Source organism: Canis aureus, chromosome 19 (genome assembly GCF_053574225.1).
Source record: "Canis aureus isolate CA01 chromosome 19, VMU_Caureus_v.1.0, whole genome shotgun sequence".
NCBI lineage: Eukaryota > Metazoa > Chordata > Mammalia > Carnivora > Canidae > Canis > Canis aureus.
Genome location: NC_135629.1, coordinates 17,015,604 through 17,042,053, shown reverse-complemented (window position 1 = coordinate 17,042,053; position 26,450 = coordinate 17,015,604). Strand labels below are relative to the sequence as shown.

The window sequence follows — 26,450 nt, the reverse complement described above, 5'->3', positions numbered from 1 at the left end:
GCGGTTTAGTGCCGCCTTCAGCCCAGGGTGTGATCCTGGAGACCACGGATCAAGTCCCATGTCAGGCTTCCTGCATGGAGCCTGCTTCTCCCTCTGCCTGTGTCTCTGCCCCCCTCCCTCTCTCTGTGTCTCTCATGAATAAGTAAATAAAATCTTAAAAAAGAAAAAAAAGAAAACATTTTTTGTTTTAAGTTTACAGTGTGATATTGGGTGTGTTATCCAGGCTTTCCTAATCCCAGAATCCTCATCTACAAAATACTAATAACAGTAGTCCTGTGTCTCATAGTATTGTTACATGGTTTCACTGTGCCAGGCATATAATATGTGCTCAATACATATTAGATATATTAATGATAAAATAATTAAATATTAGCATACCATATGTAATGTTTCCTTTATCTGAAAGTGTATGGTTATGAGCAGAGCTAAGGTCAAGACCCATAAATTTGATGGGACACAGGCCTCCAGAACATCACATACTTTAACCAAATTATCATTTTCTTTATTCTAGAGTAACTTAATGTTCATGATTGGAGAGGTCTTTATTTAGGTTAATATTATATATTGATAAAACATTATGGACAAGCTGTTAATCAACTACTAAATGAAGTGTCATTTTCACCTTGGAATGACAGTCTCCAGTTTGTGATTCATGTGCCAATTAGAACTTACTTTACTTTAGTTAAAAGGAGTTGAAAATGGCAATAACATTCTCAGGGAATCTTTAGATAATAGGGCCTTCTTGTCCTTATGTGATAATAATCATGGTAATAAAGAAATTTAGCAAACCTTATTTTTATTTCAAACTTTCTATTTCACAATGGATTCTCACTCATATTTCCTTATTTGATCCTCTCAAGAAGCCTTTTATGTGCCCATTGTTATCTCTAGTTATGAGAAGGCTGAGACCTAGAGAAATTGGACAATATGCATTCAATCATACAAAACGTGCTTGTGTCCTTTTACCCTACGTGATAGCTTCATTCTGCTGCCACTGTTATTATGACCAAACCATACCTTTTCAAATGGCTGCAGCAATTGTAGTGTCAAATATACCAGACTAATACATGTGCACCATAAAATTTTTCCCTGAGAGAAACCTGGTATAGACTCTGATCAGTAGGACAGGATCGTGACTGCATTTAGATCACTCAGGAAAAAAAAAAAAAAATGTTTTCCTTTCTCCATAACAGTGAGATTGTTCTACAGAACTCATGAATGTATCCTCATTGTATCCCCATAGGACAATCTTGCATTCCAAACTCTTTGTATGAATATTTCAAGTTGGGGAAATGAAAGCAGCTAGCCGAGCAGTCTGAAAATTTAACAAAGGCAACCTTTGCTGTTTTTTGTTATTCTACCTCACTGTCTTCGATTAAAAATGGCCACTGACAGGATTTTTCTGAAATGAGGTTTAAGTTAAGAATAATCCCAAATATGAGCATCTTAGGAAACTGGTTCTCTGTACAAGTTTCTGGTTAAAAACTTAGTATGGCCTGGATTTAAGCTGTGTATAATGAGGTTTAAGAAATCCAGGGGAGAAATATAAGCTTTCTCAAATAGCACTAGTAATGAAAATTCTATTTATGGGATAATAGTATAAAATTGAAGCACAGTTTCTACTAGTGTGTGAAGAGCTTTAATTTAACTTCCAATTCAGGTTGGAACTAGGCCAGATGGTTAACAAATGTATACTGTGTCTCTAGATAAAATTAATAGAATGCTCACACAGTAAAAGCATAATGATGAGAGAGAATGAGGGAAAAGTCCTTATTTATGGCAATGCTTATTTAAGAAGCACAAAACCAGAGGGGTGGAGGAACAAAGAAAAAGAAAAAATACTTTGGTGTTTTATCTGGTAGTATCTCACAACCATGAGGACCCACATTTCAGGCAAACTTGATTTAGCAAATAGTAGCAAAATCAGAAAAGGTTTTTGCAAAGCTCCTTTTGAAATGCAAGGCTCCTGAGTGCATCTCCTATGGTCTGAGGAAACTTTGAATAAGAGACTTGCTTCAGATTGGTTTTCTGTATTGAGATTTATATCCAAGCTCTATTTCTATATCATATTGGGAAGACTAAAAAAAAAAAAAGGCAGGGAAGAATTGGAGCTAAAAGCAAAATGTTGCCAGAAATGCCTGATATTTGCAGTTAGGATGATGATAGCACCATTTGTTTTGGCTTCCCTTCTGTAACAGTGCAGTTTCAAATTATTTTTTATTATTTTTTTATTTTTTATTATTTTTTATTTAAAAAATTTTAAAATATATATAAAATAATATATTTTATTATTTTTTATTATTATTTAACAATAATCTCCATTCTGAAGATCCCTCAAAGACCCCCTGTCTCCATGACATTCTTCATGTATTAATATATTAACTGTGCATTTTAAATAGACCACTTATTTTAAACTAGAATGAACTGCCAGCAAATACTACATCACTAACATCATCAACACAGTCAAACTAGATAGATCCTAAAAATAATGCTACAGCCCAGTAGAAGTAGTCTACTATTGTTTATAATTGAATGGGTGGTAACCTAAAGAATTGAAGGTGAATCACAATAAATTAGCCTGTACTGGAACTCTAAGTAGAGGAGAATTGGCAGGTAACAACTTAGCAGACATTACCTGTCTAAACGTGAGTACCATTCCAAAAAGGTAATTAGAATTGTTAACAGCTGCCAGCTGACTAACTCAGATGACATTCGGAAGCCATCTGTCACAATGCCTGGTACATAGTAAGCACTCAATTAATGATTATAATATTCATAAAAATGCTCAGGAGTGTTACATAGGATTTTTTTCTCTCTTTGGAGAATTCTGTATAATTCCTTTCCACACTACCACCATGGTTCTAGATGATTAACTAGGGTTGAAAAACAAGGGTACTTCTCAGCAAAACATGTAGTATCTCACCTGAGAGACCTCTGTTGTCATGATGAGGAAATGAGCATGACCAGTATAATTGGGCATAATAGCATCTTAGTAGTCAATATATAAAGCAGTGAGATGCAAGAAATTTACTTCTAGAGACATATGGGGATGTTTGTATGCCCATTTCTTTCACAGTGTGGAGATCTAATTTTAATTGACAAAGGATTCATAAATCAATTTATGTTGAATGCATAGTCATATTGGAGTCCTTAATAGAGAACAGAAAACAAATATCAGCTAGGGTTTTTGCTTTTGAAATAATAACAATAGCATAATGATTATAAGTTGTTTTATTAACTTATTAACACTAAAATGTTGCTAGACAACATGTTTAATGTTGCTTGACAGTGTGTTGTACATGTGACCTGGATTGTATCATTTAATCCTCATAATAATCCTATGAATTATGTACTATTTTTAATCCCTATCCTATAAATGAGAAAATTCATGCTTATAAAGGTAGAGCAAAATATAGCTGATAAGAGCTACATTCTGCTCTGTACCACATAAATAGTATTCTATTATAATAGCTTTATTATTATAATTATAATTTACATAGAATGGTATGTCTTAGAAAAATGAAATTGCATTTAAAAACTAAAGCTGATTGGGGCACTTGGGTGGCTCAGTTGGTTGACTCTTGGTTTTGGATCAAGTCATGATCTCATGGGTCACAGGATGGAGCAGCACATTGAGTTCTGTGCTCAGTGAGGAGTCTGCTTGAAGATTCTCTCTCTGCCCCCCCACCCCCACCCCCACTGATGCACTTGCTCTCTATCAAATAAATAAATATATTTAAAAACTAAAGCTCATTACTAAAATAATTTCATCTTTTGTAGATTCCAGTTCTTCCCACCCACTGTCCATTTGGGATGCCTTCAGAAAAGACAGAGGGTGTGAAATCTAAAGTAGTTGATTTAGTGTCTTCATAAGAAGTTTCAGGACAAAATGGGAAGTTTTCATTAAAATGCATATGTATTTTATGTAATCTGTGTTTTGCATTTATTCTGTCTGTATATATCACATTACCAGTGATAATCAGAAGGATCATGGCATTCATATTTAGCAGTGACATAACAAATTTGAAAAAAATCTCAGCATTTAATTAGTAACTGAGTCCTTATAAAACTGTTTTTCTCCTATTAGTAATTTTAACCTAAAATGTAGTCACAAAATATACTTGATAAGACTTCTGTTTATAAAAAAACTTTTAAAATTTTAAGTGTTTTTGATAGTTTAGTTGCCCTACAGTTCTAATATACGGAGTATAAAATGTAACATCCAGAGGAAATCCACCATATTGTATAATTCAATCATACAGGTTGCATTTAGACCCAGGTGTTCAGAACTATTTGTCATGTCTTTTTGCAGGGAGTGGGATTGGTTTGTAAGCAGCAGGAAAACGGCTTAAACAAGTTTCAGTCAAAAAGGGAAAAAGGGACGCCTGAGTGGCTCAGCGGTTGTGTGCCTGCCTTCGGCTCAGGTCATGATTCTGGGATCTGGGATCTAGTCCCACATCGGGCTCCCTGCGAGGAGCCTGCTTCTCCCTCTGCCTATGTCTTTGCCTCTCTCTCTGCATCTCTAAAGAATAAATAAATAAATCTTTTTAAAAAAGGAAACAAAAAGAAGTATTGATTTACAGAAATGTTCAAAGAGACATGTGGGCCTGGGTGGGGCTGGGCATCAGGCATAACTTGGTCCAGGCATGTGGAAAAATCCAAGTGTCTATCCTTTATGTTAGCTTTGGATTTCAAAGATGCTCCATTTGGTGGGAAATTATTGCCTAGAAGTTCCAAGTTTCTATTATACTGTCTGAGCAAACCACAGCAAAGAAAGATTCTCCTTTCAACAGTTCTTCTAAAAGCAGTCCCAGAATTGAGTGTAGTTGTCCCTGACAGGTTGCCTTGGTTCTCACAGTTGACCTCTGCAGTGACCATGGTGTACCTGCTCCTAATGGCAAGACCTGAATCTTGTGTCTGTCCTGAAGCCAGAGGTGTAGACTTCCCAATTCAAATAAGATGAAGTAAAGATAGGAAGCATTTTTTTAAAGGAAAATCTTTAAAAGTTCTTATGTTAGAAGACAGCACACTGAATCTTATGAGCTTCTCCATAATTAAAAGGTTTATTAGTGAAGATTTATCACTCCAACCCCAAATGAGGTAAGAAAAAAGATCCAGAGGGTGTCCTTTCTTAACTAAAAAACTTTTCTGTCTCTGTTCAGCCTTACGTCTTTTCTACATTTCTAGCCTTTTGCTGTTATTCTAGTGTAACTTAGATCTTGTATGTTCCACAGTCGTGGCTTTCCACAAGGATTCTACTGCTCAGTTATGGTCATGTATTCCATTGACGTTTAATACCACAGAAAACCATTTCTATGTCTGTCTAATGGCTATATGGACATACCATACTGATAATTATTTAAGGGTTCCTTACACTTGATATCATAATTAAGGTAAAAGAAGGGTCACAGCATATTGGGAATTCAATAAATTGGTTTTCCAAGAAGCAGACTCTGAAAGGATAATTTTTTGCAAGTGATTTGTTAGAGGAGTTCTTAGAAAGAACCCATAAGAGAATTGAGAAGTGGAAAAGAGAAGAGAGAGTAGCCAGCAGAGTATGGTATCATACGATATTCAACAGAAGTTAAATTTGCCTCAGTTCTGCGGAGGAGCTCTGAAGAGAGGGCAGGTCTCACCCCAGAGATGTCCCACCACCAGTGGCAAGGAGCTGGGCGATTTGTACCACAACACCCAATTAGGTGATTAAGAGCTGACCTTGGAGGTGTGTAAATGTCTAGCTGCTTTCACCTCTTTCTTTGTGAAGGGAAAATTAGCTACAGCAGCTTGAGGGTAGTTGTCAACAAAGAGATACAGATGCAGATATTAACTGTTGAGAGTAAAAGCACTTCAGAATCCGGGGTGGCTAAGGGATCAAAAGGCACACAGGTAGAGTACTGACAGTTTCTGCTGCATTACTTCTATTAGAAAGATATATCTCTATAGGATTTACCACTTCATCCATTTAGGGAAAAAAGAAATTATCCAGAGAGACTTCAGGATTATCACTGAGTTCTTTTGGGGAAAGTAGGAATAGTTGGGGTGGGTGGGACTTATTATTTTTGCCTCCACTTGATTTGGACACTTAAAATGGGTATCTACTCTTGTAAAACCACAAATGTTAAAGCTATCAGAATATGATCTTGTAATAGCTGTGGGATCTGTATTGTTTTATGTTTAAATGCATAGCGTTTGAGGCAAGGACACTTGGGAACAGATCCTAGTTCTGCCACCCTTAGTTGTAGGAAAAGTAAATGCAATTATCTATGCATGTTGTACACATAGATAATATAGGGCACATAGTTTGTGGTTAATAAGCAATAGCTATTGTGATATTACTACAATTATTATTAAATGTGAAACTGACTCAGAGATTAAGATATTTAGTGATATCAAAAATTGACTTCTGTCTTCATAATCAAAATAATGAACTATGATACAACTATAGGAAATAGACTCAGTCTTTACTGATTTTTTTGTCTTAATGCTTTAGTTTAAAAGCTTTTTTTAGTTGGTTACTTTACATGTATTTGTTACAAACCTCAGAGATACACAGTCATAAAAAATAACAAAGGGTCATGAATTTAGAAAAGTATCAGAGTCTCTATTTTTCTTTGAGAATAAATTTTCTTAGAAATTTGTATTACACAGGTAATGCAGACTTTTGTAGGAAAATAATGAAAAATCGAGATAAGCAGAAAGACGAAAATTGAAAGCATTAATATTTTTACTACTCATCGATAGTAACCTTAAATATCTTTACATATGCATTATATATATATATTTAAATTTTTATGATAGGGTATAGACTCTAAAATTCACCAAATTTGGTGAAAATCTTTCTGTGTGAACAATTTTCTTCTAGAACGTAACTTTTTAAAAAAGATTTATTTATTTATTTATTTATTTATTTATTTATTTATTTATTTATGAAAGACACACACAGAGAGGCAGAGACATGGGCAGAGGGAGAAGCAGGCTCCCTATGTGGAGCCTGATGCAGGACTTGATTACAGGACCCCAGGATCACACCCTGAGTTGAAGGCAGATGCTCAATGGCTGAGCCACCCAGATGCCCCTAGAATTTCATTTTTATTTGTAGTTTTGTATTCTTTAATATGAATTAATAAGAAAGCAAGTTATCTGGGAGTGTCTGTCTTCGGCTCAGGGTGTGATCCTGGAGTCCTGGGATTGAGTCCTGCATCGGGCTTGCTGCCGGGAGCCTGCTTCTTCTGCGTCTGTCTCTGCCACTTTCTCTGTATCTATCATGAATAAATAAATAAAATCTTAAAAAAAAAAAAAAAACAGTTATCTGAGTTTAATAGTTGGCGAGAATATGCCATTCTACTAAAATGTCAACCTAAATTTGTGGTTGGTGGCAAGGCTTTTTAAAAAGCTTAGTTTTGGGGCAGCCCGGATGGCTGAGCGCTTTAACGCTGCCTTCAGCCCAGGGTGTGATCCTGTAGACCGTGTATCGAGTCCCACGTTGGGCTCCCTGCATGGAGCCTGCTTCTCCCTCTGCCTGTATCTCTGCCTCTCTCTCTCTCTCTGTGTCTCATTAATAAATAAAGTCTTTAAAAATAAATAAATAAAAGGCTTAGTTTTTTTAAAAAACTAAGTTTATTATAATAATTATTTTATTTTGTGTTTAACCAAATTCAAGTTACATTTGTAACTATATACTAATTCTGAGAAAAATAAATCACACAGCGATTGGGGGATGTTTCCTGACAAATATGGGAGCACATGTATGACTTTCTATATTTTGTCTATCTTTGAGTTGCACGGAAGGGTCATCATTGCCAAAAAAAAAAAATCCTTGGACTTTATATCAGTTTTGCTTTATTTAAAGCCTTTACTAAGTCACCATCACCAATATTCTGTAGTTTACCATTCAAACTCCACAGATCTTTGTCATCTACTTTGCATTTGACTAGATAATTCCCACTTTACTTTTGTTGACTTGTAGAAATCCTGTATCTTTGATAAAGTTTATAATCTGGCTTTATAAAATGATTTACTTTTATTATTATTAATTTAAAATGTATTTAGAATAGAAACATTTAAATCATCTGGAAATCTATAAGAGAATGAAGAATGATTTGACACTAGAAAAGGAAAGATGTTTAATGTAAATGGATTGGGGATTTGTTATTATAAGTGATTAGTTTATTAGGAAATACTTTCCCGCTCTAATTTTACATAGACCCTGCTGTCTTTTTATCTGTAGAAATAAGGTCTTTCTCATCATGAATTTCTAAGTCCATCCCTTATTATTATCGAAAAAAAATCTGCATGTAATAGGATGCAGACATTTCGAAACTGTGTGGTGCAGGTCACCTGAATTTTGAGCAACCAATAATTATTAGAATGGTTAGGCGAATTCTGAATCATTAAATAATTTGAAAGTGGTCTAGTTTGCCCATTCCTTGTAAAAAGCAGAGAGAAATGATTAGCACTTAGGTTTAGACATTATAAATATATTTTTGCTATTTTCAAAGATATTCATACTAGACTGAAGATACTAGATATCAGATTAAGTTAAACCTATAAATAAAGGAACTCCACAAATTCTAACAGGAATAGGGTACAATATAAAATTAACTTTTATAGGGTTTTTGTTATTTTTGTTTTAGATAAGCTATAAGTTAGTGCATTCTTTTGAAAATCATGAAATCTAAACCCCCAATTTATATAAGTCTATTTTATAGTACTGGTCCCCCATGATAATCTAGCTCACTCATCACATATATCTTCAGTAATCTGTTATTGCTAAATTAGCCATAGAGTAATCTGTATTTTTGTCTTAGCATCTATAAGTATAGAAAAAGCTTGCCTATTCTTAAATGTCACATGCTTACAAAGAATTTCCTGACCACCATGTATACATTGATATAATCTTGTTCCTATTTCTGCACCCTGTTTCCTTTGTTTCATTTACTGCAATTTACAGATGTATTATTTTTTATTATTTATTTATTGTATGTTTCTCCACTGGTCTTTAAGCAACATGAGGGCAGAAAACAGGTTTATTTTATTCATTGACTTATTCCCTGATTATAGCACCATGACTTGCACATCTCTTAATAAAGTGTTATAAATTGCTGTATGAATGGATGGTGAATGATTGCATGATCTGAAAACTAGTCACAATATAATAGATCGATGGAAAATTTTTCCTTGAGAATTATTCTTAAGGACACTCTTCTTTTATCCTACTGTCATAAAGACTAAATTGTCTTCTATTCTAATGAGGTATAACTGTTTAGTCCAGTCCCTGATATTAGTTGGAGGAGGTTGGATGGAAACCCGTTGCCAGGGAAAGTCAAGTACAGCAAATCCCAAGCTATTCTTGAAATCCCGAACTTTCAACAGGAAGATGAAGGCTTCTATGAGTGTATTGCAGGCAACCTTCGAGGGAGAAACCTTGCAAAGGGTCAACTCATTTTCTATGGTAAGCCAATAGAATTTCAAAAAGTTTATGAAATATTCAGTAATATCCTTCCTTCATAGTAAGTAGTGAAAGTCATTAGCATGTTGTGGAAGAGTGTCATAGGAGAAATAAAGAAGACACATGTCTGGATTAGGATATTTAATACAATGATGGACAGGTAGGAATGACCATTTTTAAAATATAGCTTTAATTCCATCATGGTTGTTGCATGCTAGTGTTTATTATAATTGCCTTGAAAGTATCAGCAGTGTCACATTAAAGCTATAAAACTTTATAACACAAAGTGCCATAGAATCCAATATACATCCCATAAAACATTCAGCAACAGCCCATGAGAATCTTAATGATAATTCCAGGTAAAATTCACAAAAGAAGGGAAAAAATGACAGGAGAAACATAATATTGAATGGTAGTTTTCAGTATTTGTTTCTATTTTCCAGATTTTGTCTATTCATATGTGCATAATAGAAAAATACAGTCATTACTTTACTTAAAATACATGTTTGTCTCAATTACCAGAATCTCAAATGAAAGCATATATTATATAAAAATTGTCTTCATGTCTTCGTTTATCCAGGCCAAAATACACACTTGCATAAAATTTGCTTCTTCTTCTTCTTTTTTTTTCTACAGCAAATAAACGATAAAATACGCCCAAGAATTATCAAAATGTTTGGTGCAGTTAAAATATTCTTAACTTCTTTGCTAAATTTAATACATCCATATTGGAGAATGTTTTAAGACTGTATTTATACATGACCAAAAATACTTTCCTATTTGCCATGTTTCTTTGTGACATGTTTACAATCAACGATAAAGTAATTGGAGAAAATACATATTTTTTTCATAACTGGAAAAGTCTAAGGTATTGTAATTACCTAATAGGAATGGTGATTGAGTATCCTGTGGGGAGAACATATTGTGCCTTGGTTATATTATTTTCCATTTCCTTTAGAATTTCCTATTTTAACCTTGGATGGAAAGTACTATTTTATATATAGAACATGATATCCTGCTGATTATTCCTCTACAGTTGTAGTTATGTATATATATATATATATATATATATATATATATATATATACACACACACACACACATATATAAGAATTATTTCAAATCTAGCATCCATTGTAAATAAAATAGTAAGGATGTGACTGGAAGTATTTTAATCACCAAAGTATTAAAGGCATTGCAAATTTTTAGTGATATTTTATTTTTCTCTTAAATAGACAAAGATATAACTACATGATTAAACAGAAAATGAGGGTATCTTTAACCAGAAGTCAATAATAAAGTACTTTCTCCCATATATATACAGAAACTGTTAACTTACACAGCAAATTTTACAAATATTAATTCATGTAATTGTTAACAATAGTAAGAAGTAGAAACACGTGTCATTAGCCATTTAATGAGTTCAAATGATCCTTGTGGAGTAATAATGAATAATTGGTCAATAGGACAAATATTATGCTTCTTGCTCACCTATTAATTTATTTGTCATTGTGCTCCCAAAGGAGCAATTGAGTAATTGACTCAATTACCTGAGAATTGCATAAGACCTAAAAATTTTAAGAACAGAATCAGGTTTATTATATTGCTGTGTTTAAGTTATAATTTGGAACCCTATCCCTCTATATCGTATCTCTATAACCTCTAAAAGAAATTCTTAAAGTATTAATATCATTATAGAAAATGTAACATATTCAGGGACGTTAAGGAACTTTCCATAACCATTCAGTAGGGAAAAAATAAAGTCTAAAATCCAAACCTGTCTATTGAACTGAAACCCTAACTCCTTTCATGAATTAACTGTGTGAAACTTTGGTTTTCAATTTGAAGAATCCCAAGAATTTACATATTAAATAAATATGTTTTAAAATTATAATTACTGCCCTAAGCAACAAACCATATATAATTCAACTTTTATTAAGCAATATGAATTATATGTTAGCATGAATTTCTTCTTCCAGGTCAAACATATGCTAAGACAATTTCTAAACAATCATCTTCAAATTATAAAATTTTGGTAATAACGTTTAGAAACATGATTCCATTTTATCCATGCATCTACTTCTTCTAAGTCTTGCCTTGATTTGTCCCTTAAAACAGTGATAAGCATGTTCTGTAACTGGAAGTCATCCTGATTCCCACAGATGGCAATCCCAGGCTTAGTCATTACTACAGTGAAACATCACGATTCCTTCTTCTCAGCAACCAGCTCCCTAAAGGACCTTTTATCTTGGTGAAGCAGACGTTGCAGTGGGAAAACCCTGGAAGTCAGACATACTTGTATAACATTTCAAAAACTCTCAATCCCACTTCTTACTTCAACCACTGCTATAGTGAGCAGCTCTTTGTAGGTGTAACCTGATAGAGTCTCATTTCAGGTGCCACAGAAAGTCCATCTGATTTCCTCTTCCAGTTTTCTGTGCTCTCGAGAACAAACTCAGCACATAAATACCCACAACCTAGATATGCTCATACATAATGCCTATACTACCCTTGAATGACTGTGGACAGGAGCCAGTGAACAAATGCTTCCTCTTCCTTTCCTAGGTAGACAGTTATTAAGACCCCTTCGAAGTTCACAGAAGATAGAGTAACAGTGGCCCATTTGGTGGCCAACCAATAACTGATCCTTGCATTGGCTCTTTCTTTCCCTGTTGACTATTCCTTTTCCTGACACCTTACCTTTGGGCTGGCATTCCCAAAGAGACAGCCCGAACACAGCCCCTTGATTTACGCTCTGCTTCTGAGGTTCAAATTTTGACTTCTGTATTTTTTAACTATATCTTCTTGAGCAAGTTATCTAACATCCCTGCAAAAATCCTCTACAAATGATTGGAGGGAGAATCAACTGCAATGAGACATATAAAACATCTAGCTTGTAATAGTCTGCAGTTACAAAGGAAATTTCACCTGCTCCTAACATATCTGAGGACAGACCTGACTAAAAGAAAGGGATTAAATGACACAGCCCGGCACCCTCATATCATCTTTATGGAAAAAATATTAGTTTTAAAACATTAAATCTACACCCCACCTGTTTCTATCAATGGTAGCAAGGATCATACCATCTTATACCTAAATAACAACTTAATGTAAGTGCCTTAGTACTCATTGTCTGTCAATGTTTTACCTAAGATAAAAAAAAATTGGACCATAATCCTACTAATATGTAAAAGGCTCATATTTGAATTGTGCTTCAAACTATTAAATTGTAATTATGTCTGATATAGACAGACTTTAGTTAGTTCAGACCAAATATAATCAAGGGCCTTGGTCCACAGTGGATTCAGATTTGGTATACATTTTCTTACTTGACCTATGCACTAATATTTACATGAAATTATTCTCTGGCCTTGTTCTGCATTTGGACCTTTTCCCACAACTCCCAAGTTGCTGTAAAGGTGCATCAAAATGACAAATGGCAAACATTTATCTTATGCTGAAGGACCACTGATATTTATATCAAGATTTCTGTTGGTCCACAATGAGGCTCCTGCATTTCCCTTCCCTCAAGACATGTATTTGCAGCACTGTTGGATCCAGTTAGCTTTGTCCTTCTGCTTTCTATAGATCTTGGAATGTTGCACAATGTTTTGAATAATTGACTTGCCAAGTAGTTGTTCTTCTCTATTTTTGAAACAGCCCCACCAGAATGGGAACAAAAAATCCAAAATACATACCTGTCTATCTATGACAGTCTGTTTTGGGAATGCAGAGCTAGTGGAAAGCCAAATCCTTGGTACACCTGGTTAAAGAATGGTGAACGCCTCAACCCAGAGGTAAGTATCTAAGCTGATATTAAGAATTCACTTATTCTCCTAGGGAAATATTGTTACTACCAGCAACAATTAATGTTCATGGAATGCTGAGTAGGGGCTAGGAAATGTAGTATACTCTTCATATAAACTAACTTATATAATACTTAAATAAACTCAAAGTAGCTATTAATATTATCCCCATTTTTCAAATAAGGAAAATCAAGGGTAGAGAAGACAACTTGCATAAGGTCACACACCAGTCAGTGATAGATCCACATTCAGATATCATCATCATCATCATCATCATCATCATCATCATAATTAACACCCACCAAACTCTTGTATGCTCCAGATCTTATGTTAATGTTTTTCCATGCATTATCTTACTGTGTCCTCATGGCAATTTTATGAGAGAAATGCTAGTATTATTTCTTTTATAGATGATGAAAACTGGTTTCAGAGGGGTTAAGTTACTTGTCCAAAGTCACACAGCACCTAGTAAATGTTAGAATTTATATTCTAAATGTAGTCTGATCCCAGGATCCAAGCTCTTAAACATTACCCAGTATCTTGCTTTTAAGAAAACTAATGGCTCTAAACTAATTGGAAATGGAGGATTAAGGCAGTTATCCACATTTTTCAGTCTAAAGCTTATTTTTGTTCAACAGTATGCTGAAAATGAGACAGCATTTTTTCATCAAATTATTCAGATAATTGCGTTAATTCTCCCTTTTACTTTGGACTTGTGGGCACAGCTAGGGACACAAAGAACATCTGGTGTTTAGAAGCTGAATATAATGCCGTTCTTTGTTTTGGTTCTAATGGACTTTTCTTCCTGAATACCTTTTGCATAGAGCATTTTCTGTTTCCTCCAGCCAACTTTTATTATCCTTAAAGGATGGTAATAGGTATACTGAAATATTTTTTTAAAATTATATTTGCTCTATTAAACTATTTCATTAAGTATGCACTCAAAATTGTATTTCTATACTCCAAATGGGACTCTGTAACAGATTGTGGCTGTTTAAGCATACTATGGCAGGCTGCGGAAAAGGAGAATTTAGTTTCTCCAACTTCTGACTCAATTAGAATATTATCAAGTCATCACATTTCAAGTCTTTTGGAGACCTTACGATGGAAAGCCAAAGACATTTCTAACCATTATATTCATGTCTAACATTGTTACTAACCGTATTTTCTGCAGTAATTGGAATGGTCAATATTACAAATTATTTTATATGCCAAATAACAGAAAGCACACACTCTGTGCAGACAACGCCAATTTTCAAAGAAATGAGACAACATTAAATATACTAACCACTAAAATTATATGAAAGATGTTTCTTTTTTTAACTTCAAAATCTGTTCAGAATCTTGCAGTATATTAAGTGTCATCTTCATAAACATCAGTTCTCATACACCAAAATATCCTATCTTATAGATATGCACAAATGTTTAATAATATATTCTGGTTAAGAGTATGCCTACATTAACATACTAGCATCTTCACATGACTTTTCTTTTATTAGGAAAGAATTCAAATAGAAAATGGGACACTTATCATAACTATGCTGAATGTGTCAGATTCTGGTGTCTACCAGTGTGCTGCAGAAAACAAATATCAGATAATTTATGCAAATGCAGAATTGAGAGTATTAGGTAAGTCATTTTTTTATAACTAAAAAACTTAAAATGACATTTTAGCAAGTGATGATTATACATAATAGGAATCAAATTTTTATGTAAATTAGAGAGTGCCTTACCTTGAAATAATGGGAAATGTCTAAATTAACTTTAAAAGAATGTGGGGTGATCATTATTATTCTATCTGAGCAATATATTAGGGCTTCCAGTGGAGTACAATTTTGGGTACATCCGAGCCAGGAGAGGGCTCCTCCAAAGCTGATCCTAGCACATGATGTTTTGAGTAGAATTCAAAATTATCCGTTAGAAATGTTTTCATCTGCCAGTTAAAAGTAAAGAAGAGAAAAATCTCAATTTTTAATGATTTAAGCAGATATTTATTTTATCTCTTAACAGGATCAGGGGTGGTCGTTGAGCCATGGCACTGTGATTGATGATGTTATTCTTTATCCTTTTCCCTCATGCTTATAGCCTTGAGGAAATGACTGCTATAGCTACAGAAATAAAATCCATATTTACGGGAGATGGGGAAGGTAGGGACAAAAGTGACCAAATCTATCCCTGTCATTAGAAAATGCAAAATTTCCTTGCATCCTTACAGCAAAATCCTTTTATGCCAATGGCTAGAACCCTGCCACATGACCACCCAGACCTCACAGTAAGCTGGGCAGATAAGTCCCTACAGTGAAAAATTGGGAATAGAAGTTTGAGAATGATAATCTCAGTGGTGTCTATTACAATAAATAACCCATTAGTGTCTTTTACCACAAAATTTTCTTAATGGTAAGAAGAAAGGAGATGAAAAAGAGGAAGGATCAAGCAAAGCAACAAGGTTCCATGAGCTTATGGACAATAAACATTGATTTGTTTGTTTATTCTTTGAATCACTACTGTTTATTGAACATTTATGTGTACTAAGCATTAAAATATAATTATCAATACTTAAGTGATTTTTACTTTCATAGAACCTGTAGCTTCACTGAGAAAAAAGGCACTAAATTTTAAAATATGATTATTATGGTCAACAACTGAGTAGTTGTCAGACTTCATGGCAAGTTGAACATAACCTAAATTGAGGACATTCTTTTTAAGCTGAGATCCAAAGGAAAGGCATGTACAGGTCAGTGCAAGGGCAAAGGAACAATATTTTAAATGCCCATAAACAAAAGAGTATGGCATATCTGAAAGAATTTCAGCTTAATTAGACTAGACTGGGGACAGGCACTGGACACGTGGGTTCCCACATTCATGAAGCTGGAAAGATTAGATGCATCCAAGCAGTCTAAAACTTTCTCACTCTCATGAACTGATATTTGTTCAACATTTATTTAGTGGGGACAAAGTTGAAACTGATAGACTTTTTTTTTTTTTGTTTTTTCTCAGTCCGCCTGCTTCTACAGAAGGCAGAGTATTTTCATTTTGCTGATTAAAGGCTTGCCTGAAGAAATCTGACATAGTGATAGAGTATTCTTGACTTAATTCAGCGGTATCTTATATTTCACATTTAAGATCATTACAGTGACTGAAATGGATTTGGTGATTTCCCTCATCAGGCTTAAAATCCCTTCTTCTGTCTCTTATTGTTTATAATAAAGAGGTAAATATGACCATGGTTAAAAAGGGTGGATAAAAAAGGAAGTTAACCATGGTTATCTTTACCTCTTTACTGTAAGCACTGTTGAGAATGTGACCCTGTAACTTGCTTTTGTTAATCACAATGACTTGCACCAAACAAAAATGAATTACATTTATTGAACACATACTTTGTGCCCAGCAGTATGCTATACTTCTTTATAGATGTTCTCTCATTTAATTTCCACAGTAAATTTCTGAGGTGATATCTACTGTCATCTTCATTTTTCAAATGAAACTAGAACTCCCAAATGCCAAGTTTGTAACTGGCCTCAGGACAACCTGAGCAAAACAGCTTGAAGAAGAGCTCTGGGTACAAATACTAAATTTTGTCTGGTATACCACATTGTCACGTTACCACATGTTAATTAAGTGAGTAACTTAACAGTTTTGTTTTTAATTCTATTTTTAGCCTCAGCTCCTGATTTCTCTAAAAATCCCATTAAAAAGAATTCAGTTGTTCAAGTTGGTGGGGATATTACTATCGAATGCAAGCCAAATGCTTTTCCTAGGGCAGTTATCTCCTGGAAAAGAGGAATGGAGAGCCTGAGACAAAGCAAAAGGTAAATAAATCTCTTTTGTGTTATATTTTGAACTATTTTGTAATACAATGTCTTCCAAATCTAAGTCTAAAATTCTCTCCTTTATGATAAGCTTATAACTGAGTACTCAGAGATATCAAACATTGCCACATAATAGTAAAAACTAAAGATTCTTAAAAACTTAAGACCTATTTGTATAATTTTGCTGCAATATACTTTGTGCATGCATTTGTAATATATTTTTTAAAATCCTTTAAGACCTTTTCTATATTCAGCTTGAAGATTTTTCCTGACCCAGCCTGCTGAGAAATCAGTGAGAAGAGCATTACACAAAAGAGAGAGACACTTATACACACACACCTGGTGTTGTGGTTTTTAAATAGTCACACAGGTGTTCACCCCATGACAAAAATGAATTCACCACATGAAAAAAATGGTAGAGAGGCTCCTGTAGAGAAAGAAGAGAGGTTTCCTTCTATTCTGGATGTGATTGAGAAATCCTGGATCAGCACTGGCATATTTTCTAGGAGAGTTTAGATGGAGCAAAACAGGTGTTTTTCTCTTTTTAGAATATATTTTATTGAGTTTTACTATAGAACCCTGTGTGCCTAGGGATGACTAGTCTGTAGTTACAGCTCTATTGCAATGACCCATGTATGTTACTGTGTGATCAAATGTGCAATGGAATACTATTGTGAATGAGCCATTGTGCTGAATATGTGAAAGTGTTTCAGTAAGCTCTTTATCGGTATCATGTGTTATTAATGGACATGCATAGCTAATCAGGCAGGTAATATAAACAAACAAGACAGGCCAAGTATAAGAAAGGACAGCTGAAGTGTAATGCAAAATGGCAGTCTGCCAGTCTTACAAGTCAAAGCTGTGAGTTTGCACCAAACTAGATAGCCACTCCAAATTCAGGCAGATGTTTTTGGTGGGAAAGTAGAACTTCAGACAGAGTTGTACAACTTCAAACATTTCAAGAAAAAATTGAAATCTCCATTTTGGAATTCTGAGCCAGTAAAAATGCCCAAAGGCTGTATACAGGGGCGCTCTCTTGTTATTTCTGATCTAGGACTTCTTTTGTGGTCAAGGGAGAGAGGAAAGGGGGTTAAAACAAATAAACAATGCTGATTGTATAGAGTGCTATCAGGATTATATCTGGTGCCTTGAAGACCCTCTCCTGACATGACAAAATATGCAAGAGAAAGACTTATCTAGAGCACTCTCTTTCCTTACTATCTCTCCTGTCTCCAGTGAGCTCTACAGCCCTACAGTGAAGTTTTCCCAGGACAGGGATTTTGTCAAATTTATCTGTGCATGCCCTGTGCCTTTGACATAGAACCTGAACTCAATAAATATTGAGTGGAATGAATGTGTCAAAAAGGATGACTACCTAAGGTGTCACCAGCTTTAGGGGAAAGCTCTTCTGGAGGAGATACCCCAAGACATAAGAACAGAAGCTTCAAAGCTAAGGAGAAAAGACAGATGAAGGGAAATCTGTTGCCTGGCCCTGACTGGGCTCCTTCCTCTGTATAGACTACCTAGGAGATCATGGCAAGTATCCTCAACAGCTTTGGATGTGGATTCCTTTTAAATGTTTCCTCTTTGATTTCTAAAATCTAATTGAGATTTGAAGGCACTGCTGTAGAACAGGAAAACGCAAGAGATATCATAGTATCAAACAGCCGTCCGTACTGAGAGTTGAGATAAAATGATTACTTCATTTCCAAAAGTGACTCAAAGTCCTCACCTAAGTAGCAGGAGTGACTGCTGTTTACTTTCTATAACCTTTAAAGACTCAAATACAATGTACATGGGGAAGAGAAAGAGAGGGAAGAGGATTTGAATTAAAATAAGAAAATGAGAGGGGAAAAAAAGTTTTGTAGAGTATTAGGGAAACTGCTTTTAAAATGGCTTTTCAGGTTTATAAAAAAAATTGAAGAAGAAAAAAAGAAAGTTGAGTCCCAGAAGTACATAGTAATTACAAACATATATCTTTGCCAGTTATAGATTAGCTTAAGCAGTAATTTGCAAAGGTCGCACAGCCAGTTCCATGAGACTTTGTGTCTCTGCATGATTCCTATCCTGTCCCTTCTTCTAATGCCTTCTGACCAGACTGGTTTCATTAAGTGCATGGTTTCATGCTGCTTACTGGGAAATGCGGCACCTATGCTTCTATTTGTGTTGACTTAATGCCTTTTTTTTTTTTGTAGTCTAATCATGGGAATTTCCAAAGAAGTTGAAGATAAAACTTAGAGTCGTGATAAAAAGTAAAGAAGGAAAGAAGGGAGGGGGGAAAGAAGGAAGGAATTTTATAGAACCAGATCCTAAACTCAAAGACACAACACTGAGTCCCAGTATGCATTTTTAAATGCCACACCAGACTGCTTATTTCACTTAAATAGAAAAATAAATATGATGCCTACCCTCTCCTACCTCTGTTAAAACATGGCACAGTTGTATACATAGAAAGATTTAAGGATTCACATGTGGAAAACAACTTAAATATTTACAATGATTCCAAGTAGGAATGGTTTTTAGTTCTTGACCTTGGAAATACCTATGTGGGAAAATGCACATTTTTACTTTCTGTTATAAAATTTCTATATGGTCCTGTCTACTTTGAAATTTCATTGTCACTAACTCTTGCTTCCAATAAAGTGTAACTACCTAGAGATGGTTGAAAGGACTCTAAAGAAGCCTATTCAAAGTAACCTTAGTGTATTGCCTACTTATAAAAAAATGGTGTCAATATATATATTTTGACAGTCTCTTCCACTCTTACATGTATTGAGACAGCATACATCATCTAGGTAATAAATGATAAAGCTGAGACACTATACCAAGTTGCCCATCTCTGTTGCCAGATCTTTTCCACTCAACAGATAATAGAGAACATCCTTGATTATTTTTTGCAGGACTGTTTTCACATGACTTACCTAATTTTATGTATTGGCAACTCAGATCAAGCAACAATTCTGAATTTAATTAGCATGTTTCTTATTGGTCCATGTGCCACAAATGAAGTCTGGACTATTTAATGATTACTGTCTTTAGAAATGCCTGTATTTATGGCAGGCTGTCCAAGTAGAAAAGTTTTCCTACAACTGAAAATAGGGAGATAGCATTATAGAGTCCAAAGGCTAACTGGTTTCCTGCTGGGAATGTATGGTCTTATGACATCTACTTCATTCCTTTTGCAGCTACAAGTCATTTAGCAATAGCACCTAAATTGAAGAAGAAAAGGTATGTTCCTGTGGGGAAAAGCAGGATGTATTGCAAAGGGCCCTGCCTTGGGTATTAGAAAACAGGGATTTTGATTCCAGTCGTATCACTGTTGAGTAGTGTGACCTTGGATAAAACCACTGGCGTACGCTCATTCTTTTTTTTTTTCTTTTGAGGTCACTGTTTTCTGGATTTATTTAAACACTATACCCATGCAGTAACTGCCAAAATAGAGATTATATATTAGAAATCAATGCAAAACATTAGTGCGCCAGGTTAAAATTGTAGCTATAATCATAGTTTTAATTATATATATATATATCACTGATTTCCTCAGGTGACCCAGTGATTGAGCCAGACATGATGATTGCTATAAATTGTCAAAATAGCTGAAATGATCTGAGTGGTTGGATTCAGAGGTTTGAGAGCCTTGGCAGCTGGACTGTAGCACAACAGCGTAGTGAGCACCACTCTTTCCTTCACCATTATAGGCCTAGCACCCAGCTCCAACCTGGGACATAACAGACATTTAATATATATTTTATGTGTTGCTAAATCAGTGAAAGTTAAAATTTACTTTGTTTTGTTTGTTTACCTGACAAGACATTTTGCAGTTAAACCCAGAACTTACTTAATAATTGATAGGCCCATGATGTGTTCATTCATTCTATAAATACTTAATGAACACCTATTATATTCCAAATACTATACTAGGTGTTGTGGGTAAAAAGTTAAGCTAGCCAAAAACGTGACACATAATATCCTTTCACAAGAAAGTGGTTTTTTTTTTTTTTTTTAAGTTATTGGGAGTCATAAGATCTGGTTTAAGTCCCAACCCTACTTCCCATGCAGTTGATAACTTCTAGCAAGTCCCTGACCTTCAGTAGTCCGCAGTCAAATCACTTGAAAAATGGAGAAAATAGTACTTTTCTCTCCCATATGGTTGTGTGAGACTCAAAAGACAGCGTATATGGAAAGGCTAGGAGATCTGTGTTCTTTCCTGGCCCTGGGTGCATTTATTGCTGGGATCCTAACTAATCTTTATGTAAATCTCAGCTACACATTCTTACCGCTACCAGCCAGGGTAAAAACCACAAATTTTGCCGCAGAAAGGCAAGATGAATACAGAATAAGCTTATCTCTGCAAGGTATTCTAGGCAACTGAGGGAATCAATTCTGCATCTGCTAAATTTGATTAATCTCTTCTTTTTTTTCCTCATGGATCCACTTAGCAAATGAATTGACAGAAATCAAAGGCCTAGATTTATCTCCTTGTGCTCAGTGACTGCTGGCTACCTGTTCAGGGATCACCTCATGAATTTAATAGGAAATGTTAACCTGCTGGACAGACAGCTAAAAGTTGTCCTCTGATAGGCAGCATTATAAATACAATGCTTAAATCACCTGAGATTTGGTCAGAGTGCACAAACAATCTCTGAACAATAAAAATAAAGAGAATGTTTTTCCTATTATTGAAAGATATCTGAATTAATAAGTAATCCACCACATTTCTTCCTCATTTATCTAAAAAGAAAGAAAGAAGGAAGGAAGGAAGGAAGGAAGGAAGGAAGGAAGGAAGGAAGGAAGGAAGGAAGAAAAGAAGAAGAAGAAGAAGAAGAAGAAGAAGAAGAAGAAGAAGAAGAAGAAGAAGAAAGAAAGAGAATCTGCCACATTTTTTCTCTTACTTCCTAGATAAAATAAAGTAAAACAAAATAAAATAAAATCCAGTTATATATCAAATAGTCACTAATAATGAAAATAACAGGCTTAAGCACCATCTATATGTCAGGCAGTTTATCAGACATCAAAGTATACCTTTTTTCTTGGCGATACATTTCTGAGGAACACAGTTGTCACATAGTTATATATGGTTGTGTTTCTACCACTTTTACCTTGGTAATCTCAAAGAGGTAGATACCAAGATACTTTGAAATTCACTGAATATCAAATTTAAAAGTAGAGGTTCTACCCTTTAGCACTTGGTTTCGGAATGTGATCATATTTCCCTGATTTGATGTAAGAGGACTGCTGAACTCTCTAGAACCAATTCCATTACCTCTATCCACTTGGGGTTGGAGAAAAAGAGAGAGAGGGAGAGAGGGAGAGAGAGAGAGACAGAGACAGAGACAGAGACAGAGAAGGAGAGAGAGGAAATGCAGAGTTACAAACAGACCTTCTCAAATCCATGAATCTTGTGTGCTTTGTCCTATAATAATGATACTGTTAAACTCTGTGTGGCCCTGGGTCCCTTGGCACAACACATGTACCTTTTGGGAACATATGAAACCCTTAGGTAGCATGGAATCTAGTAGTGGTGCTTTTGCCTTTGAGCCCAAAATTAAGCAGGTCCACTTCCACCTGCATGGCACTCCTACACCTTGACACCCCCCTCATAAACACAATAGTCAATTGTGGGAGGTGCTGGGGGAGGAGGAGTTGAAAAATGGCAGTGAATGAGTGGAGAGAGGAAAAAGAGATGAGAGAGGAGATGAAGAGAGGGAAGAATGAAAGAGAGGAACAGGGCGTTCTCGGTGCCAGGAAAGAATTGATGGTTATTTAGCAAGTCATTTGATCTTTCTTCTATTCATGAGTAAAAATGTACCCTTGGGAGGCCTTATTTGAAAGTCCTTAGCCGAGTGACATGGAAGATGAACAGAATAAACATTAGTTTGTCTTCATTCCACTCTTTGCTAAACTAGCTGGACAAAGTAGTTCCTTTGGTTACATAGCCCATTGCCCAACACTTTGCTACCAATCCATGTTCTCCTTACAGCCTTTTCACAACTGTTTTACCTTAGCTAGTGGGGATCCATCTGCCTGAACGTAAGGGAGCCAGTTATATGATGTTTCCTTCCTGTTTGACCATTCTCTGTGTATCTTTCAATATCTACTTTTTAAATCACCACTGTTTCTTTTTTCTTTTACTTTTAACCCCCAGTACTTCGGCTTAATAAAACACCCCCTCCACAAATCTCAATTCAGTGCAACTTTAACCAGAACATAGCAACCAGGGCAGCCCTGGTGGTGCAGCGGTTTGGCGCTGCCTTTGGCTCAGGGCATGATCCTGGAGACCTGGGATCGAGTCCCACGTCGGGCTCCCTGCATGGAGCCTGCTTCTCCCTCTGCCTTCTCCCTCTGCCTGTGTCTCTGCCTCTCTTTCTCCCTCTGAATAAATAAATAAATCTTTAAAAAAAAAAAAAAAAAAAAAAAAAAAAAAAAAAGAACATAGCAACCAGCAAGCAGCCTTCTCTATCTCTTCCTCCTCCTTGCAAAGCTTCCTAATGGAACAAGCAAATAAGCCTAATTTTATTTTGTATCACCAACTACTTAATGTAATAGTGCTTAGTACATCAGGTAGCATGAGTATCAAATAGGCAAATGAACCATATGTTCCCATGTTTAAGGAAGAATGACAGTCTGCATAATGCCAGGCTTATTACAGTCTCCCTTCTGTGCTGCCTCTTTGTAATAAAATTTTAAATTGTTCATACTCAACTCCTGAGAGTCTTGTTAAGGTGAGCCTTTCCAAGGGAATACATGCTGAAGATGTCAAGAGCCATCTGATACTCCTGCCTCTATCACGCAAAGATTTAACAAGCTAAAATCCTGTGTGCCCCTGTCAGTCTTGCCCTCATTTTTCCCTCTTGCCATCCAATTCTGCTTTCTTTATCCCCACTGGCCTCCACTGGTCTGGATCACTGACCTTTTAGCACTATGAGTCCAAAACCACCTGCCTGCCATGGTCAGAAGAAGCTCCGGTTCATTAGAGATGTAAAGCCTGCCTTTAAGCTCAGCCTGCCCAGCTGGGTGTGCATTCTTTTATGCCACTGCCTTGGGTTACACTATTATTGCTGTAGTTCCCTATTCAAAATGTCTTAATGATGGGCAATAACATCCTGTAGCTTTAAAGCAAGGGCAAATATGACAAAGCAAAGAAGTTCCACAAATAAATAGCATCTTATATTCTTGCACTTACTGTATCTTGTAACAGAAAATACTTAAGCTTTGTTTTAGAGTTGCTGTGAATTCGTTGTCTCTATCAATAGGCTTCAAACTTAATCATACATAAGAACCTTGTGAAAAATGCAGATCCCAGAGCAATGGCCAAGATTTTCAGTCAGTAGGTAGGAAGCAGGGGCTGAGGAATCTGAGTTTTTATAATAAAGTCAAGTCCTCGGTTCTCAAGAGAAGCTGAGATGTTTGAATACCCCTTAGAGAAATATTTGTTTGATGCAAACATATTACTTGAAAAATAGAAACCATTTTATCTCCTTTCCCCCCAGAACTTTGATTCCTATATTAAAATGCTTGATTCTTTATCTTATTTCACTGCTGAGGAAATAGAAGTCCTCATTTTAGTTACTTTTTAAAAATATTAATACTATTGGCCTTGGAATGATATTTACTTACTTTAGTATTTGCTTCTAATTTCTGAGTGACATTTGTATTTTCCAAAGTTTACATAAATATTCAACAGCAATAACTTTATAGATAGAAAAGGTCAGTTATTAGTGCAATTTATACAAATGACCTTTTGTTCTTAGTTTGACTTTTGAGGGAAGAAATGATTACTTGATTTGCCTAAAGTACAATGCTCCTTAGAAAATGTTTGCTCTACAGGTTTGTGTTACACCCTTATTTTCTCATAGATGCTGATGGACATATGGAAAATAAACCAATAGAAATAAATACAAAGGATAGAATTGCTATCTTAGAGAAACTATGATCCAGTTGAAGAAATAAAAGCCCAACCAACAATGTGAAAAGTGAGTCTTATTAATATCTTCACAATGAAGAGTCAGGCTTGTCAGAGCATTTTTGTAGTCACTGGCTATTGTTTCCCATTTTTTTAAATCTTTTTTTTTCTGCTTTTTTTCCACAGTAGAACTGTGTTTAGGGGAAGGGGGTGCTTTTGTTTTTGTTTTTGTTTTGCTTCCAAATAAAATTTATGCTGGAGCCCATTTCATACATACAGTTCAGCTAAAACTGAACCAATCTGGCTAATGCCCCAGAGGACAAACCAGAGCCTCTCAATGCCCCGCCCCCCCCCAACTCCCCACCCTTCTACCTGCCCTCAGTAGCCACAAGCTGCCTTCCTTCCAGCAGCCTGTGGTGTGCCCTATGAACGCCCTGTATCTCCTGAGAGCACAGTTAGAGAATTGTTGATTTGGAGTGACAAATCTGATTCTCAAGTGTGACTTGTCAAACTATTCATTTATTTATAAGCATAGTTGCAAACCAATTTGACAGGCCCTGTGAAAAAATTCTGGGTTTATAAATTTGAATGAGCTCCGAGTCTCATGGGGGAAGCAGACAGGTCAACAGCTCCAGTGCAGTGGGGCATGTGTCATCACAGACAGAAGATGGTGAGGACTGACTCGGCTTACAGGAGTTCAGAAAGGCTTCAGCAGTTTGGAGGTAACTGAGCTGGCACTTGAAGGGTAGGTAGGAATTTTTCCTAGTAAACAAAAGTGGAAGAACTGGCTATATATGTGGCTGTCTACTGCATAGTCATTGTCACATATGATGCCAGTTAAAAGGTTTGGATATGCACTTACCTTCCTCAATGCAGTATATTATTCCTCTAAGTACAGACACATCATTTTGTAAGCCATCCAACGGTTGACTCTGACTTCTTAGGGATGCTTGGATACACTTATATGTTAGAAGTTATTCACATTTATACATATGTATAAAAGTTATACACATTTTTTAATTCTATCTCAGATTTAATCAACCAAGACCATCAGAAATCTGTCCTTCTCATTATTGACCCTGAGTCTCATCAAATAATAATAATATTACTGGTAATAATATCAACTTATAGTATCTGTCATGGGTGGGTAGTGTATTAAGATGTTAGATACATCATTTCATTTATTTTTTATAAGATGCCTATTAGGGGGTATTATTTATTTGTATTTTTTTAATGGTTAAACCTAAGGTTTAGCAAAGTTAAACATCACATCTACCGTCACAAAGCTAGTGAGTAATAGAAATGCATTCAATTCCAGGAGGCTCTGACTCCAAAGTTCTATAATCCTAAACACCACAGTGTAGGCCTCTAGTTAGTTTTCTGGCATCATACAGCATCTGTCTATAGAGCTAAAAGTAGGCTGTCATACTATATACATTATTTGTTCATTATTTTTTCCAGTTCAAATTATAATTCTTCCAAAA

General features: G+C 35.4%; 1 protein-coding gene across 1 annotated transcript in view; it reads left to right on the top strand.

Annotated features, from left to right (window-relative positions):
- CNTN6 (contactin 6) overlaps window positions 1-26,450 on the top strand; it is a 275,835-nt gene that overhangs the window by 187,059 nt on the left and 62,326 nt on the right. Inside the window, exons 8-11 of the mRNA XM_077858034.1 lie at window positions 9,267-9,451; window positions 13,109-13,245; window positions 14,754-14,883; window positions 16,913-17,063. Coding sequence (XP_077714160.1) covers window positions 9,267-9,451; window positions 13,109-13,245; window positions 14,754-14,883; window positions 16,913-17,063 — 603 coding nt within the window. The remainder of the gene's footprint in view (window positions 1-9,266; window positions 9,452-13,108; window positions 13,246-14,753; window positions 14,884-16,912; window positions 17,064-26,450) is intronic.